The 17,351-nt window shown below is 45.2% G+C and overlaps 2 protein-coding genes across 2 annotated transcripts in view; one reads left to right on the top strand and one right to left on the bottom strand.

Moving 5' to 3' along the window:
- On the bottom strand, positions 1–10,601 carry CKAP2 (cytoskeleton associated protein 2). Its single transcript, XM_066582488.1, has 9 exons — positions 10,488–10,601; positions 10,246–10,333; positions 9,828–9,903; positions 8,280–8,935; positions 7,348–7,573; positions 5,931–6,101; positions 3,165–3,225; positions 1,806–2,037; positions 1–1,581 (listed from the first exon to the last, which is right to left on the bottom strand). The coding sequence occupies exons 1-9, from the start codon at positions 10,546–10,548 to the stop codon at positions 1,326–1,328; spliced, it is 1,827 nt and encodes a 608-aa protein (XP_066438585.1). The 5' UTR covers positions 10,549–10,601; the 3' UTR covers positions 1–1,325.
- Positions 10,602–10,986: 385 nt separating this feature from the next.
- VPS36 (vacuolar protein sorting 36 homolog) overlaps positions 10,987–17,351 on the top strand; it is a 32,406-nt gene continuing 26,041 nt past the window's right edge. Inside the window, exons 1-3 of the mRNA XM_066582476.1 lie at positions 10,987–11,155; positions 13,559–13,627; positions 15,851–15,921. Coding sequence (XP_066438573.1) covers positions 11,060–11,155; positions 13,559–13,627; positions 15,851–15,921 — 236 coding nt within the window. The 5' untranslated portion in view covers positions 10,987–11,059. The remainder of the gene's footprint in view (positions 11,156–13,558; positions 13,628–15,850; positions 15,922–17,351) is intronic.

The raw sequence follows: 17,351 nt of genomic DNA, 5'->3' as shown, positions 1-17,351 counted from the left end.
TCCAGTTAATACAGAACTTTTAATATATTAACAATTGTAAAACAAAGCAGCTGCGGTCCGTAGGTGCGGGAATTCTGTGTATGAGCACAAAGCATATCAGAAGATCCACAGTGGATTTTAACACAGATCCACATCAAACTTCATATGTAGACTATAGATACAGGGTAGGATTCTACCTCATCGCCCCACTGAAAGTCTGCAGCATGAATGGACATGTTGTAGATCTAAAGATCCTAACAGTCGGTTCATGCTGTGGACTTTGTTCTGCAGTGTCTGGACGGGGCTTCTCATCCACACTGCTGGAACTCTTAAGATTCTCTGCAACCAATCCCATTACAGAAAATCAGCAGCATTTCCACCATGTGTGACTATACATGGCCTCAGGGGCTGTGCAGAGACTCTTCAATTAGTATTAGAACCTGCATTTTGTCCTCAGGTCCTTCATTAGAGCGCATACAGACAACCATATATCGGCCGGGTATTCACGCAGGCCGATATATGGCGTGTCTCTCTGCAGGGGGAGGAGGCTGAAAGAGCTGGGAGCAGTGCTCTGAGCTCCCACCCCCTCTGCCTCCTCTCCAACCCCCTGCACTATTTTCAATGGAGAGGCGGGACAGGGGCGGAGTTAATTCCCAGAGCTTAGCCCCACCTCCTCTTATTGCAAATAGTGCAGAGGGGCGGAGAGGAGGCAGAGAGGGGGCAGGGGCTCAGAGCACTGCTCCTGGCTCTTCCAGCTTCCTCCCCCTGCAGAGAGAGACGCCGTATATCGGCCAGCGTGAATACCCGACAGATATACGGTAGTCTGAATGCACCCTCAGGCGTAATAATACTTTCACGCGCACCAAATAGAAGTTTTCGGATGCACGGCTTCTAAAATTGAAGTAAAAGGTTAAAAGCACTTGTTCCACCAAGTGCTCAAATGTTGCTGTTTGGCCAAGTTGTAATTGGTCACAAAGTTGTTCAACACTTAACATTACCAGTTCTGCCTTTTACCCCTTTAAATTAAAACTATGAATGACTCTTGAAATGCGCCCAGTATATGTGTAAATACGTTACCAATATATTATAACTGACAGATTTTATGAATATGTGACAAAGCATGCACCCGTCACCAGAGGTGGCTCTTCTTGGGCTGACAGACCCACCAATCACATTGTATAAGTGCTTCCTCCAGTGTCATTAGGGGATGTAGACATACAAATTCTGTTAGGAACATTGCAGCCAAAAATCACATGTAAAAACAAAAACAGGTTAGTGTATTGTGCAGATAATGGTTTCTATAGCGCCTGATGAGTTACATAGGTGCTGGTCAGTGCGCAGGATGCTCATTTTTTGGCTGCACTTTTTGCAGTAATGTCATTAAGTGCACTGTTTTTTCGGAAGATGTAGGCATGGGCACAGTCCTCCGTGTCTTCCAGGTTTCCCAATTCATCAATACCAGAAACACAGGGATCGTGGTCCTTCAGCATGTCCGGTAATCTGTGAGTTTTGCGTTCCAGGCGGCTTGAGCGTCTCACAGGGGTAAGAAATTTATAGCTCTTGATGCTGGAATCTCCTTCGTTCATCTGTAGTTTCTTTATTCTGAATAGAAGAGGATTAAAAAAAAAAAAGTCAGGTATTAGAGGCCGAGCAACATCATAGGTATGGCTCTTGAAGTCTCTTCGTCCCCACCTCCCAACACAAAGGGTCTCAGGAGTGAAGGGGTTAAACTTAAAGACGACTCGTCAGCTCTCCTAACGTGATTTTAGTAAATACCTGTATTTCCCATAAATCAATCCTACAAATAAAGACAGTAACGCAATTACCTTTCCAACTGTGGCGTCGAGCGAACGTTGAATCTTATGACGGATGACACAGCGTCTTCATTTACTGGGGTAGACTCCGACCCGGGCAGCTTGCCGGGCGAGGACGGGCTCTTTGGTTGACTTGTCACTGCTCTACTTTTACCTCCTCTCTTCCCCTGTACAGCCGCTTCTGCAGGCTCATCCACCACTTCAGTACTGAGCGCCGCGCTTTCCAGATCTTCATCTTTTTCTTCTGTAACCAAAGCAAGAGCATTTATTTCTCAGCACAGTATGATGCGGACAGACGTTTATTCTAAACTAGCGCAGCATCAAATACGAGCGGAACATGGCCCAAGTATCTACTTCTACCAGAATGGCTTCTGCTGCAGCCATTGCCTTTCCTAGCAGTTATCTTGGTGACCACAGCCGTACTGAGGGGGTTTTATCCACAGACACCAGTCCATTGAGACACTTGTTAATTGACTGGTTCTGGAGACAATTAGGATGTGTTCACATGGAGCAGATCTACACCATCTGGTGTGGTTTTTCACACGTTTTGCAACAGATTTTACCCTTTCAATTGAAGGGGAGAAGTCGGCTGTGAACACCAAGACATCACTAGCTGAAATGCAGCAAACACACGGACATGGTGTTGGTGACAATGAAATGAAAACCAATGGAACTAGGCATCCTCAGAACGTGAGCAGCGGAGGATGGAGGAGGCAGGTATACTTTATTTTGATACTCCATATGAAATAAGTTTTTTTTAATTTTTTTCCTTTTACCCAAAACCTGTCATATCATCACTTCTGGGAGGAAAATTGACATTCATAAGACAGCACTTAAAAGTACAACTGCAATAGTCATACATCCGTATTTAAAACACTTTCCATTAACTTTCAGCCACAAGACAAATAAAAGTAACACGGGCAGTGTGCTATATACACACCAAAATGAAAAGCACCGTCCTAAGAAGTGGACATAAGAGTGATGTAAATACCTAAAAAACAAATTACTGCTGACAAACCAGAGAAGGCATTGTGCACAAAAAAATAAAAATCAGCACTTCCCCAACAATAAGACACTGTCTTTATATTAATTTTTGCCCCAAAAAAGGCACAGTATTATTTTTGGGGGTAGTCTTAATACTCCCCTAGCAGGCGGCGTTCGGGTCCCTCTCGCTGGTCTCCGGCAGTCTTCCGTGTAGTCCTCAGTAGTGAGACAGCATTCTCTTCCTGGTAACGAGGCTTGAATACCCCACCTCCAGCAAGAGATTGCTGTGATTGGCTAAGCCACGGCGTCTGTGATCCAATCAGAGCAAGCGCTCGATCAACCAATCACAGCCATTCAATGATATAATTGAAGACAAAGACAACATACCAGGATCTGGCTTCAGCTGCTGCAAAGCATCTGCAAGAATGGCTCGGAGCTCCTCCAGAGGCTGAAAACGAGAATATTTAATAGATTACTTACAAGAAAAAGAATATTCCAATATTACAAAAACAGGAAATGATCATTAACCCCTTCCCATGGTGTAAATGTACGTCCTAAGTGGGAAGCAGTATCCCAAGTGGACATACATTTATGTCATATGGATGTCGAGGGTTCAGCTTCTGTGACTGACAGCTAGCCTCCCGCTGTTAACCCCTAACATGCCACGATCAATGTGGATTGCAGCATGTAAAGGGTTTTCAGAAGGAGGGCGCTCTCTCTGTGACATCATTGACCCTCTGCTATGTAATCGGAGAGCCAATGGGTTGCCGTGGCAACCAGACATCAGCCAATGATATATGGGTTGGCCATGGCCTTTGATCACTAGGATAAGTGATTATGCAATGCAGTACAGACGTTTTGCAATGTGTTATAGGTATGATGATAGACACATTTAAAAACAAAAAAAAAAAGTTTGTGTATTTCACCTCCCAAAACAAGCGATCAAAGAAGCCATATGTACCCCAAAACCGGTACTAATAACAGTTGCAGATCGTCATGCAAAAAAAAAACAAAAAAAAAAAAACAACCCCTCAGGGCTTCATCAATGGAAAAATTAAAAGAAGAAGAAAATGAAAAAGAAGAATGTTATGCAGTGATGTGGGGAAAAAAAAAAAAGAAGAAAACAATGTGTCTGTAGGTACAAAATAGGCCATGTCACTAAAGGGTTAAACTGCTGCTAAATGCGAATGAAGATATCTGCATTAGCCAAGCGGATATATAAAAAAGCCTGAAATGGACACTCGTACATCTGATAACAGAACAGTACGGACAGCGGGTTCTGTAGCTTCTGTACGCAGTACATTTAATATATTTTTTTTACTCAAGACTTCTTGTACACGGACGCGTTTTCCGTACGATTTGCAGCCCTAAAAATTGGACGGTAGTTGCACCCATTCATTTGAATGGGCTCCTTTTTTACTCAGACGCATATAGTCTGAATTTAAAAAAATAAAATAAATAAAAATAAATAAATAAAATAAATAAAAAAATATCAATAAGAACCACAGCATGTCAATGTGCGGTGTTCAGCAGAGCAGACAGACAGGACGTCTGATGCGTTACACCCAAGAATCTCGGGGGCAACTATTACATCGCCTGTGTGCAAGTAGGCTAAAGTGGTTCTCCATCTATGCACTATTGATATACCAGTCCCCAGGATAGGTCATCAAAAACCGAAGATTGCATTTTTCTAATCAGCTTTGATTTTCTGTTGTCTGTATAACAGCATGCTCCTTACAGCAGCTTCATGGGCCATTCACACAATGGGCAGGAGGGACCCATTGACTTGAACGGATGTCACAAATATTCACTTAATGGGGTACCGCTGGGGAAAAGTGATATGGAAAAGGATCTAGGGGTATTAGTGGATAATAGACTAAACTGGAGTAACCAATGCCAGTCAGCTGCTGCAAAGGCAAATAAAGTCTTGGGGTGCATTAAAAGAGGTATAGAGGCGAAGGACGAGAACATTATCCTTCCATTATATAAGGCACTTGTCAGGCCTCACATGGAATACTGCGTACAATTCTGGTCACCAGTGCTCAGGAAAGATGTCACAGTGCTTGAAGGGGTTCAAAGAAGGGCAACTAAACTAATACATGGAATGACAGGACTGGAATACCCAGAGAGGCTGTCCAAATTGGGACTATTTACTCTAGAAAAAAGAAGGTTAAGAGGCGACCAAATAACCATGTATAAGTACATGAGGGGACAACACATGGATCTCTCCCGTGATCTGTTTACACCCAGGACCACAAAGGTAACAAGAGGACATCCGCTACGATTAGAGGAAAGTAGGTTTCATCACCAACATAGAAAGGGGTTCTTTACTGTAAGAGCAGTTAGACTGTGGAACTCTCTACCGGAGGAAGTGGTGATGACAAAATCGATAGAGGAGTTGGACTTGATGTCTTTCTGGAGAAGTATATTACAGGATATAAATATTAGGTTAAGTGTCAATCCTGGTATACAGGAAGGTAGGAACTATTAGGGGTTGATCCAGGGAACAGTCTGATTGCCATTAGGGAGTCGGGAAGGAATTTTCCCCCCAAAAAGGCTAATTGGCTTCTGGCCTTGGGGTTTTTTGCCTTCCTCTGGATCAACACAGTAGGATAGACAGGCTGGACTAGATGGACAATGTCTTCATTCGGCCTTACATACTATGTTACTATGACTTGCATGGGAGACTGCTCTAGACATGCTCAGAGAAGGGGAGTAGATGGTCACAGCTTATGAATGGTGGATGCTGTGTTATCTACATGTAGGTATTACCTCTCACTGTATTCCTGCGTGTGGTGTTAGTGAGATGACTGCTGCAAACCCTTCAGGAAGTGACAGACTAGTATTAGGCTCTATTGTCAGTTTGAGAAATGCAGGATTTTTTAAACTATAGATTGTGACCGAACGTTAGAAAGAAAAAAATTAATATCACCAAAAGTTCTTAAAAATGTGATTTATATAATAGGTCATTTTTTGATGACACCTTCTAAAAACAGTTTATTGTTCTTAAAGCATCAAATTTGCAGTATTAGCGCCCAGAAATTGTCAGGAAACCGCCAGCACTAGAGGCTACCACCATGTGATAGCCCCCCATAAGTCCTGACCTAATAAGGTCTGCTGACAGGATGGTTGGGGGTCGGTTGTATCAGTTACCTGCACACCAGCAGACACGGCCTCCTCACAGACGGCAATCACTTTGTACAGCTGCCCATCCCGTCTCTCCAGACACGCACGGCATTCCCAGTATGCAGAAAGCTTCGTGACCTCTGGGGCAGTTTCAATCTGCTTCTCAAGTATTGACAGAACTTCTACCTTTGGACAACCCTAAATTTAAGAATTTAAATACAGCAGACATTTCAGAGAAGTTACATCTTTAGAGAAAACATGGCAGAACTGGCTTGTATTATATAATTAAAGGGGTTATCCAGCCTGTACAGTACTATACGGTGTTATAGTAGTAATATATGTATTCTAATTATATATTTTTTCATATGTTACACACACACACACACACACACACACTATATATGTGTAGAGCTTCCTTCTTAACAGCATCTAAGTGGTTAAGTTGTTTAATTAGATTCTTGTCCTCTAACGCATGGTTCTAAGGTCTCACACCACCCTCCCACAGATCTTTCCCACCACCGCTGAGAAGAAAAAGCCATTAGTATAATGGACACAGTATTAGTTTCATTTCTTCTTACTTAGTTTGAAATCGCACATTTTAGTATACACACACACGCACAAATCATCAGAAACTAAGCCAATCATGAGTTCTTATGATTTCAGGGGCATGTGTTTCTATTGCTACGTCATTTAGAGTATATATGTACCATGATGCTATTAATAAAGCAGAAGTGTACCGACGTTGATACAAGCATACACTTCTCAATAACCAATTTGGAGCAGTACAGTGAAGTCAGAGGGATTTGACTTTTTACCATAACACTGGTAAGAGAAATTAATTCAGCCTTTGCTTGCAAGGACCCCGTGGATTTCTCAAGGACTTTTCTAAGGAGGTTCGCAATAGCAAGCCTCTAATTCCATTACAATATGTGAAGTTTTGCGAAAAATGCAGTGTATAATTTCACCAACGAAGTAAATAAAGCAATCTAAGGGCTTCTTCACACTGGCAAATGAGATATCTGGCTGCCATTCACAGCAGATATCGAACTTGTCACTATGCGTTTTCATTTGATAATAGCCTCACATCCCTTCAGGGATGAAGGGAGTCCCCGCCGCGGCAGAAGATCATGCAGTTTCCCATTGCATTTTAAGGAGCCGGCCATGCTGCCGCCGGCCCCATTGGACACAATGGTTGATCTCGCAGCTAGCTAGGACATGATGCAATAGGTTTCCCACATTGCGGTGCCATACAAGAAAACATTGCTAATGTGAATGAACCCATTCAAAAGAATGGGTTTCAAATTTGTGCGTCTCGCAACACACAAATCTCACGCAATTTTCATGCTAGTGTGAAGGCACCATAAGGAAAATATGACTACAAGCATGTCACCATCAGTTCATGACTTTTGGTCTGCGGTGGAGATGACTTTTCAGTTACAATTACCTCCTCTATGAGCTTCTTGCAATCTCTGAAGATCTGATGGACTTTTAGAGTAAACCACTCCTGCTCATCCTCTTCAGCCATGGCGGCCCAGTACAACTGGCGAGTTTCTTCTTTTTGTTCCACTGGCTCCTCTTTCTGCACGTTGGATGTGACAGGTTTGACGACAGCCATTGGAGGCCTCTTTGTGACTTTGCCTTTAGATTGTCTCCATTCTGCCAAACGTGCCCTAATGGAGAACAACAATGATGAAGACCAGATACAGGGGTAATTAAGACTGAGCTGTTTCAATGCTTATTTAATGGGAGCTGCACCTACAATACCAGTCCGGGGCGCTGTACTATGGGCAGTGCGATTCGCTTTCTGTGCTTTCCATAGTGGGAATGATCAGCTATTAATCACGTGAGCAACAAGAAAAATAAATAAACAAACACACTTGCAGACAACTCCTTTAAGAATCCAAATCACAGGGTTCTGCATGAAGAATTTACAAAAACTTGCAACTCTGAACATTCCCTTGGGGTAGCGGGGATTCGCACGCAGCGGAATTTCCGTGCAGACCCTCCGCACGGAAATTCTGTTGCATTTACTGTAGCAGTAAAGTGGACAAGATTTTGGAAATCTCGTCCACAAGCTGCAGAAATAACCCCCACAAAACCTGTGCAGAAGTTAACTTGCAATGCGGGTGTCAAATCCACGAAATGTCAACTATGTCACCGGCTCCACCCGCTTTTGAGGGAGTGAATGTCGCACAGGAATTCATGCCGAAACCCGCACCATACAGTGCAGGTTTGGAGGAAAGCGTCCGCGACTGATCTGCAGCGGGATGTCCACTGGAAATCAGCCCCGTATGGACCCAGCCTAATGGTGTCTGATTGCGTAGCGCCCGCAGCTCACCACCCCCTACAATGCACCTATACACATTTGGTACGCACTTCCGTTCTTCAGCTGACTCTTTGGCTTTTGGGAACTTTCTAGCTGTTGGCGGCTGAGGAGCAGGCTTGTTCTTCCGAGGGTCTGCCAGGGTTTCCACAGGATTAGTTTTACTCTGCGTCACTGGGTTATTCTTCACGGTTACGTTTTTTAATGGCGGTTTAACCGCTTGTGCTTTCTGCTGTACGGCCCTCTGTTGGCGAACCTTTGTGATTCTCTGCACAGTCACCGGCTCCGCCTTGCTCTTGGCCAGAGTAGTGGATGGTCTTATCTGTGATGGGGCTGATGGAATCACGGGCCGCTTTGGTTTAGCGTCATTTGACGGTTTTACGGCGGTCTTCACAGGCAGAGACGCAGACGTTTGTGGCCTCTTTACGTCACGTTTTTGCAGGGTCTTGTTTTGCTCGGACTGATTTTTGCTTTCAGAGTTCTTCCAGATGGAATTAATTTTCGACTGGACTATTATCCCCCGATAAGCACCAAAGACCGGCTTAGTTGGTGGTTTGGGCTTTTCTTTTGTAGCTTCCAGCTTTACTTTCTCATCTTTTGTTTGCTTCTCCTTGAGAGTTCGTGTTTTCAGGAAAGTCTGGCTAAAAGTTCCACTTTTATCGTCTTTGTTTACAGCTGGGCGAATATTCTCTTTATTTACAGATTCAACCTTAAAGGAAGAGGAAACAAAATGTCTAATAATTCTGCACCAACGATCATCATATATCCCTGCTAGTTACTAGTATTAGCTATAGTACCAGTGCTTCTGGTGGCGCAATGCGCTACTTATAATATAGTGAATGACATCATCACATCTAACTCACTGTGATGACAGTTGGAGATGGTCAAAACATTGAAGGACCTGTGATGACATCACAGTCATGTGATCAGGGGCGGGGCATGTAACGCACTCAGTCACTCACGGACAAGTGATTGTTAGTACTTTGACAATAAAAAAAAAAATCTGATCAATGGAGGTCCGACTCATGTCATCAGCCCTTCGTGCCCCCCATCCACTGAGCAGGTGCTGAGCTTACACTCTAGGAAAACAGCCCAGTGAAGCGGAACTATATATCCCTAAAGCATGTACATCGGAGAGCGTGAACTGACAGCCACCAGTGACTAACATTTCATAATGTACATTGCATCTTACCATGAGGCACAGCCGCTCTGCCCGGGAGGACCTGCTATGACTATTGGGGCCCATTCACATGGGTGCATATCATGTACAGCACATGGCTTATAACCAATTAAGCTGTTACCAACACAGCCTGTTTATTCATGAGGACTAGTGGTCGACATGGAAAAAAAAATTGCAGCATGTCCTGTTCTGGTCCTTTTCATGGACCAAAATCAAACATGTAGTGTTGACCAACCGCGGGCATCGGAGAGCACAGGACCAGGATGCCCGCGTGCGGTCTTGGACACAACACTCATACACCCGTGTAAATGGGCCCTTAGAGTTTGGGGTCCATCCTTTTTCTTACAAGCACGAGTTCTCAGATAACAGGGTAGGGATCATCTTTTGACACTGGCCTGACCCTAATGTACAGCCAACTTACCATTTTCTTCTCCGAGGGCTTCATTTCTTTCGGCTTCCTCTGAAGAGCCCTGTTGGACCGTTCCATTAATGGAAACCTGTGAGGAAGAACAAATATAAATAAGACTCAGACATGTGATCTATAGTAAAGATAAAGTCCCCTGGTGTAGCACCGAGTCACGACCGACCCTAGGGTGACGTCACATCGCAACATCACACGGGGCTCTTAATAACATGGGGTCCCCGGGTGTGATCACACGTGTGCACATACATGTCAGGTAAAGACGAGGCAATGACTGAGCCACTGGAGAGGCGGAGACTGATACATTAGTGGGCGGGGGTCACACTAATGGCCAGAATGAATGCGGCCGCAGTGACAATGACAGCGGGTGGGGATGGACGTACCCCTGTGCTCTGTGTATACGGATGGACTCCCTCACCTGATATCAGGCGGCCGGTCGGCGGCGCGCGGCTTCTGAGCGACGGCTTTCTTGGCTACAAGAACCTCCGGTCTTCTCCTTCTTTCCTCTGATACAAAACAAATAGTTACATTGATGCTACAAACCGGCTCATTGTTTAACCCTATAATTACACAGCCTAGTTTGGTCACTCAAACGTAACTGCACTTTGCAAACACCTCGCTGCTCTCCCCCTACTAGGACACACGCGGCGCTCCCCTCACCTCGCTGGTCGGGCTGCAGACTCCGGCTCTGCGGTAGCGGCTGTACTTTCGCCCCACTCATCCCCGCTGTCTTCACTTTCGAACTGAAAAACCCGCACCGCAGAGAAGAGCCCAGCCCCTCACCACCCGCCCACGGGATTGGTCAGCGTTTTGCGTTTTGACCAATCACAGCATACCTTCGGAATCGCTTTAAAATGTGATTGGTTCGTCTTATCTAGCACACGCCCTCAGACCGGACGGTAGTGTTGTTGTTGCTAGTCGGCCAATCAGTTTGAAAGTTAATCTCACGTGACACGCCCAACTCCTGAATGGGCGTGGCTTATTGGAGGCCGTGGCGGGAGCATATATTGATATTCCGCAGCACTTCAGCAGCATAGACGATTCCAGCAACCTCATTGGTTGTTGAGCACCACGTGGATTCACCTCGTGCGCGCGGATACAGTTACACAGCTGTGTACGAGGAACTGTGCAGTGTAGGAGAAAAGCGGACATCTAGTCCGCATGCGCAAGTGGAGTTGCCTGATCACGTGAGCCTGACATCATCCATCTCGGTGCTTCCTGGTGCTGTGGATATGGACCGGTTCTGCTGGTCCTCCGGGCTGCTGGAGATAGATGAGACCCTGGTGATCCAGCAGCGCGGGGTGCGCCTGGCAGACGGGGAGGACAAGGTGGGGGCTCATATAATTCCTTCAGCAGATCTGCATTGGACAAGACCTCTGCTTGCATCCATTGAATAGAAACCTGTGCTGCAGACTTGCAGTACATGCAGGCTGTACAGCCACATAATGGCACAGTATATTGTGTGCTGTAGGTTATATGACCAGATGGGTGGCAGCGCGGCAGAACGTACTAGTCTACGGCCAAAACCTGTTGTAGACCAGCGTGGCGGGGGTTAATGGGCCGTCCGAGTGCAATTTATTAAATATCGATCCAACTGTGTAATAACAATAAAACCAGGTAGTTACCCGTCCTCTCGGTCTTGGAACGTGACCCACCTGACTGCTGCAGCCAATTAGAGGCCACAGCAGTCAGGGGCCGTTCTGGCGTAACGGCTTAGATGCTGGGAGCCGCCATGCCAAGAGAACGCCGCCGCGGTTTTCCGTTACAGAAGGAGGACCATGGGTCTGCAGCGCCGACCTAATAGCAGCGTTATTCCGCCGCAGGAACCGCTGTGCAAAACCGTCCGTGGGCATTAGCCTTACGGACCAGTAAGTCGTTTCCTCAGGTGTGCGGCGCTCCTAACACCTTGTACTGTGGGGGGCGCTGTTTACAGGACACCACTCCAGGCACATAGAATGTACAGAAAACTTTAGGCATTTTTGTTTGTTTGGCAGACATGGAAAAAAAACCCAATTCCCCAAGGCTGGCGCACACGGGGCGGATGTGCAGGGGAAGCTCCGTACCGAATTTTGCTGCGGCAAATCCGTCTGTGGCCGCTAATCCCGGGGTTAGCCAGCCATGAGGATGAGATTTGTGAAAAATCTCCTCTACACGGGACGACCAATCCGTTGCGGCAAAGCTGGCACTGCGCCGCAGATTCCCTGGCCGCAGCATGTCTATTCTTTTTTTTCCCCGTAGTGGCTGTGCTCTCCTCTATGGGAGCGCCGCCCACCACGGTAAAGCATGTAGCCGCGCTGCTCCGAAACCCACAGCTAAGTGCCGCAGGTTTGGAAGCAGCGCTTTCTCGGCAGAAATCTCGCGTTTTTTCGCTGCGGCAAAACCGCAAGATTTTCACTGGGAATACATCCGTGTGACCCCAGACTAAGGGCTTATTCAGACGACTGCATATCAGCCGGGTATTCACACCAGCCAATATACGGCGTCTCTCTGCAGGGGGAGGAGGCTGGAAGAGCCGGGAGCAGTGCTCTGAGCTTCCGCCCCTCTGCACTATTTGCAATGGGGAGAGGTGGGACGGGGCTAATTCTTGAAATTTAGCCCCACCCCTGCCCCGCCTCCTCTCATTGCAAATAGTGCAGAGGAGCGGAGAGGGGGCCGGAGCTCCGTGCACTGCTCCCGGCTCTTCCAGCCTCCTCCCCCTGCAGAGAGAGACGCTGTATATTGGCTGGTGTGAATACGCGGCCGACTTACGCTCGTCTGAATAAGCCCTTAAGATGTATTTTTATGGCGTCCACCATATGGTATAAATATTATCTTTTAAAGAATGGTAGATTGGAAGGGCCTCCAGGTCATCGGGTCCGCCCCCTGCGCAGCGCTCAGGATTTATGTGATGACACCCATTACATGTTGGCTTTTGTGCTCGTTCTTTTTTTTTTCCATGTTCAAAGCCTTGTGTAAGGGGCAGAAAAACTTTTTTGTTTTTTCCATTTTTCACTGTAAAACCATCTAGATGCCCCAGTGGGCAATGACTGAGCATCTGCGGGGTTAACTCTGCTCTCATACATGTGTTCAGAAAACTCCACGTGAAACTGTGGCTTTTTACCGCAACTTCATGCACAATTTTCAAACGTATGTTACAGCGGTTTTTACCGCACCCCATCACTGTGATGACTTGTGTTTTAAAAGTACTAAAATCCATGAAAATAGAGCAGACGGCTTTCAAAAATTGCGATTTCCCCATTGAAGTTAATGGCGGCGCTGTAACCGCGGTTAGCGAATCGGGGTAAAAAGCGTCCTGTGTGAGAGCGGCCTAAAAGGTGTGGAGGAGTGATTAGTAACTAACAGAGCTCGTCCCAAACCGCTGGGGGTTAAAACAATGAAGCTCCTATTGAATCACAGCAAGCAGAGATCTTGAAATGTTGAGGAAGTGCTATAAAATATACCCGGACGTCCCTTCCATCGTAAGCCAGTAATGTCCGGTTGCTGGATTAATGTCACATATGTCTTGCAGACGGTTGTAGCAGTGATCGCTGTCTGACTGCTTCCTGTTCTGCGCATGCCTAGGACCTGGGGGAGGGGTGTCTTATGCTGGGACTAATAGTTCCACAAACAATCTGCTATTACACCACAAACCTCTAGATGGCAGTATTTGCATTACCTTGGCTGGATTATACTTGGATATATCTTACTGTTAATTCAGATTCAGTATTTACTTTATTTTTGTTTTTTCACAGAGCAAATTTGAAACTGGCATACTGCTGCTGACAACTCACAGACTCCTATGGAGAGACCAGAAAAATCATGTAAGCCCCACTATTTACGGGATATGCTGGTTTAACCCCTTCACGACTAAGCCGGTTTATTCCTTAAATGACCAAGACAAATTTGGGGAATTTGTCCCTATAACAGAGAATGACTCTGCAGAGCTTTCACACATCCAAGTGAGCCTCAGCTTGTTTTTTTCGTTACATAACATACCGTATATACTGGAGTATTCGCCGACCCGAGTATAAGCCGAGACAATAAGTTTTACCACAAAAAACTGGTAAACTTATTGACTCGAGTATAAGCCGAGCTATACTCCAGTATATACTAGGTTAAAAAAAAACCTCCATACTCACCTCCCAGCCGGCGTCTGTCTCTGTGCGACAAGCTTCTTGAATTCTCCCCGCTGTCATCCCCCACCGTCCTCTCTGCTTGGCTCTGTCAGTGCTGTGTAAGTAAACGCTGTGATTGGATTGAGCACCAGCCAATCACAGCTGGCGTTAGGTCCAATCACAGAGCTTACTAACACAGCGCTGACGGCAGGGGATTTGAAAGCCGAGCAGGGAGATGACAGCGGGGAGAATTCTAAAGCAGCTTGATTGGCTGTGAATGATCGAGCACCGGCTGTGATTGGCTGACGCTCGATCCAATCACAGCTCTTACTTACACAGCGCTGACAGAGCCAAGCAGAGAGGGCGGCGGGGGATGACAGCGGAGGGAATTCAAGCAGCCTGCCGCACCGCCGCCAGAGACACAGATGTGGGCTGTTTTTTTTAAGCCTTCCCTGACTCGAGTATAAGCCGAGGGGGGCTTTTTCAGCACAAAAAAATGTCCTGACGCACTAGGCTTATACTCCAGTATATACAGTACTTTTGTTTGGGTAGTAAAAGTAGACCCAAACGATGTGTGTGTATAAAACGCCAAAATAGAAAAACCTTTTTAGAAATTGCTTCTCTTTCTTTTTTTTTTTTTAACTACAATATGTCAAATATGACCATAAATATTGTAGTAATTTTTATCAGATATATTTTCACTTGTTAACTATTTTTGAAGCACACTTGAAAAATTTCACACATTTTCTGAGTAATGGGGGTTTATGAATGTTTTTTTTGTAATATTGGGGCTTCTTTACTAATGCTGTCTGAATTAGACAGTGCAAATGTAGATTTGACTATCTTAAGATGTGCCGGATTTATCACTAAATGATAAACCTGTTGAATTTTAAGACTGACTAGTCTACGTTTAGACCACCTGTTAGTTGGCTTGGTTTACACCAAAAATATGGCACCATTCGTGGCAATTTGGCACAATTTGAGTGTCGCCCCTTTTTTGGACAAGTCATAAAAGCTGTCCAAAAGTGTCTAAAATCACATGATAAATTTGCCGCAAGCCTGCCAGATAGTTTTCCGGTGTACTTTGTGCCAAAAACTGTGGTATTTTGAATAATAAATAAGCTCCGTTATTTTTTAGAATGTGTGATTGTAACCTTCTAACTCTACAGAGGACCTACCTGCACTTTCATGCTGGAGCACTTGTTCTCTGTTGGGTGTTTTTGTCTCCTCATGGCAGCTGAAGACCACTTCATATGGCACTATAAGCGTTAAAATGCTCGCCGGAGCACAAGTGCTCCCGCATGAAAGTGCAGGTACTCGTTAATTTATTTCTAGGTAAGTTACTAAAAATGAGCCCTATAACTTAATAGTATAGGTGATTGTAATAGGTGGGGTTAGAGGGGCTGTCCAGTTGTAAACTATTGATGACCTTTCCTTAGGATAGGCAATCGATAGTAGATAGGTGAGGGTCTGCTGCCTCGGATCCCCACCATCAGCTATAAGCTAAGGCTTGTGCTGGTGCACCAAGCTGATTTCTGCGGAAGCACACCGCCCTGTTCCCACTGCAGTGAGGCCATTAAAAATGTACAACTGGACAACCCCTTTACCGTGTGCTCTTTTACTATAGTCCCAGGTTCTCTCTCCTCCAGTCTCTTAGGCTCCTGCCTCAATCCTCCATTTTCAGTATACTCCTCAGATCGCTGGATTTTCCCATTCTGTTGTGGATTCACGCTGAAACTGATCCATAGAAAACTTGTCACCTGATTTTATCCTGCACTCCGGGGTCACAGGGGTAATGTCCATACTGGGAAGTTCCAATCGTGAACGCGCCACTGTCTCTAAAAAGTGGCCATTGTGTATAGACGTGATTGTTGATATGAGGATCTGTACCTGGTTGCAGCACATATGACTTCTTTCCTCTCTCTGCAGGATTTCTGCATTGCGGTTCCACTTTCTCATATTGTGTTCTCAGAAGAACAAGCAGGCGGAATTGGAAAAAGGTGAATATTGTGTAGTCGTTGGAAACTGGACAATGGTAACGACGCCCAAACAAATATAAAGGTCTGGACAGACTTCAGTTTTAGTTGAGGGTGAAGATTTGTTCATCAGTTTCTTATATGTATGTATGTGTGTGTGTATGTGTATATATATATATATATATATATATATATATATATATATATAGTTTGTGTGTGTGTATATATATCACAGTGGAGTGGTTGTAATCCTTGGCATCATCCCTGTCCTCAACGAGACTCAGATACCACAGATTCAGGGTAGGCAATCAAGACCAACTTGGGCGCAAGAGCTGAATTTTGTAGCTGTAGAGATGGAAATAATTGCATTATTTAGGACTACACACCACAGGGTTTGTTAGTAGTCCATGGAGCTTTATAGCTCTGCATAGGAAAACAGGAAGACTTTTAATTAAGACTTTACTGCAATAATAATTTAAAGCGACCCACTGGTTTGGGGACAAACCTTTTGTCTCGGCACCAGAGCTAGCAGTAATACTACCTGGAGTTGGTCTGTTGTACTGACTCTCCCCTAATCTGCCGGTTCCGGGTCTTTTTTCAGCTGGCCAAAGCGTTGGACTCAATCTTCAGACTACCTAATCTCCACAGTGCATTGGTAGTGTTGGACTACCAGTGCACTATACCTGCTCTGTGATTGGCCAGAGCTGCTCATGCGATCAGTGCTGGCCAATCAGAGCAGTGTGCATTGGGTAGCTAGAAAATCGCTGTGACCATCATGGACTGCTGAAAACAAGATCCTGAACCAGCGGATTGGAAGGACATTGGCAGAAAAAAACAGCAAGTAACGTACACCCCCCACTTTGACCTCCAGACAGAATTTTGTCCAAAAACCGGAGAGTCACTTTAGAAGAAAGTTGCAAACTTGTTTATAGTCTATTTCTTTTTTCTCTTTCTCCTTTTTCTAACACTATGGTGATTCATGTCTCACACATGCTTGTGTATTATATAGTTATATATATATCCTGCATTAGAAGGCAGTTGCTGAGAACATCTTTTGAGGACTCCGAAGTTTAGTGGGGTTTTGTGTACTTACATATGGAGTATTCCCTCTTTCCACCTACGTGACCCATGGACATGGTTATAACACTCGCTGATCACTAGTGCAATAGTCTGATTCTGCACATGTAACTACCAATTTCTTACTAACAAATATTTGGAAGGCTAGGAAGAATTAGGGAACAGATGGAATGGAGTATGACAGGGTTGGTTTGCAGTCCGTAACCATGGAGACACATTAGTCTGCATAGGAGGTGTGGACACTAAACAGTAGGATACTGTTAATTAAGACTGTTTGCAAAGTTTCTTAACTTTTATTTTATGCCTTAGGGCTCACTCACAGGGGTGTATGTCGCCCACGTATTACCCAGTGCTAGATGCTAATTCATTTCTATTGG

Source organism: Eleutherodactylus coqui, chromosome 1 (genome assembly GCF_035609145.1).
Source record: "Eleutherodactylus coqui strain aEleCoq1 chromosome 1, aEleCoq1.hap1, whole genome shotgun sequence".
In the NCBI taxonomy this organism is placed as follows: domain Eukaryota; kingdom Metazoa; phylum Chordata; class Amphibia; order Anura; family Eleutherodactylidae; genus Eleutherodactylus; species Eleutherodactylus coqui.
This window is presented reverse-complemented; position numbering and strand designations above follow the sequence as displayed.

Bases quoted from the DNA above. Each gene is read 5' to 3' on its own strand.
- CKAP2 (XM_066582488.1), bottom strand. From the start codon at position 10,548: ATGAGTGGGGCGAAAGTACAGCCGCTACCGCAGAGCCGGAGTCTGCAG. The intron at 10,334-10,487 runs GTGAGGGGAGCG...GTTTTGTATCAG, and splicing joins TCTGCAGCCCGACCAGCGAG to AGGAAAGAAGGAGAAGACCG. The intron at 2,038-3,164 runs GTATGTTGTCTT...CTTTGGTTACAG, and splicing joins GCAGCTGAAGCCAGATCCTG to AAGAAAAAGATGAAGATCTG.